This window comes from Eimeria tenella, genomic scaffold (genome assembly GCF_000499545.2).
Source record: "Eimeria tenella Houghton genomic scaffold, Eth_scaff1904, whole genome shotgun sequence".
Classification (NCBI taxonomy): Eukaryota; Apicomplexa; class Conoidasida; order Eucoccidiorida; family Eimeriidae; genus Eimeria; species Eimeria tenella.
The window spans coordinates 1,897-3,101 of record NW_013541745.1 but is presented as its reverse complement, the minus strand read 5'-3'; the positions used below and the strand labels follow the sequence as shown (position 1 = coordinate 3,101).

Below are 1,205 nucleotides of genomic sequence, written 5' to 3'. Positions count from 1 at the left end.
CAGCTCCTTCGCACTGCCGCTGCTGCCGCTGCTGCTGCTGTCGTTGCTGGTGCTGCTGTTGCTGTTGCAGCTGCTGCTGCTGTTTCTGCTGCTGGTGCATCCCGGCGCCTCGCCCTGGCAGTCCGCAACAGCAGGAGCAGGAGCAGCAGCAGCAGCAGCAGCAGCAGCAGCAGGCTTTGAAGCAGCTAGTGCAGCGCCAAAAGTGGCAAAGCGCAGCAGCTGGCAAAGGACGCCGCTGGGGGGGAAGAAGGGCAGCAGCAAAGGCCGGTTTGCTGCCAGCAGCAGCACCGAAATTAAATCATTTCTTGCTGCTCTTTGCCGCAGCGAAGGTGCTGGCAGCAGCAGCTGCTGCAGCCAAAGAGACAGCCCCTGCAGCAGCAAACGGCGCCCTTCGGGGCCCCCGCGGGGCCCCGAGGGGCAGTGCTGCAGCAGCAGCAGCAGCAGCTGCAGCACGAGCTCCTGGCGCGTCCACCAAATGTGTGTGGGGCTCAAGGCACTTCCTGCTGCTGCCGCTGCTGCTGCTGCTGCTGCTGCGGGGTGCTGCTGCTCTGCTGCTGCGCCTGCCTGCTGCAGGGCTTTGCTGCTGCTCGCCTCTGCCTCTGTGGGGCCCGGAGAGCTGCCTATACACCTGAAAATGAGGCAGCAAAATGTGCTGCAGCAGCAAAGGAAGTTGGCTAGCTGCGGCTGCGCGGCGAAGAGCAGCAGCACGCGCAGCAGCTCGAGTTCTTCTGCTGCTTCCAGAGTTTCTGTTTTTGATTTCAATTCAATTTCTTTTTTTAAATTTAATTTATTTTCTTTTTCCAATTCCATAAAACTCTCCTCTTTTCCCCGAAGAGCAGCAACGGCGTTGCTGAGGGCCTCCTGCAGGTAAGCAGCACCTGCGCTGCTGGCAGCAGGAACCCTTTCGCTTGCTGCTGCTGCAGGCGCTGCTGCTGCTGCTGCTGCTGCTGACGCTGCAGCGGACCTTGCTGCTGCAGCTGCCTCCGAAGGCACAGCTGTTGCTGCTGCTGCTGCACCTGGGAGCCTGGTGACACAAAAGAAACAGCTAAAAGGCTCTCGGTGAGGTCCGGCAGCAGCAGCAGCAACAAGAACAGCAACAGCAGCAGCAGCAGCTGGGATAACGAAAGCAGCAGCAGCAACAACAGCAGCAGAAGAAGCAGAAGAAACAACAGCAGAAGCAGCAGAAGCAGCAGAAGCAGCAGAAG

At 59.7% G+C, this 1,205-nt stretch overlaps 1 protein-coding gene across 1 annotated transcript in view; it reads right to left on the bottom strand.

Moving 5' to 3' along the window:
• ETH_00039660 (uncharacterized protein) overlaps positions 1 to 1,205 on the bottom strand; it is a gene marked incomplete at both ends in the record, with an annotated part of 3,629 nt that overhangs the window by 1,401 nt on the left and 1,023 nt on the right. The window contains one exon of the mRNA XM_013374095.1: positions 15 to 1,024. Coding sequence (XP_013229549.1) covers positions 15 to 1,024 — 1,010 coding nt within the window. The remainder of the gene's footprint in view (positions 1 to 14; positions 1,025 to 1,205) is intronic.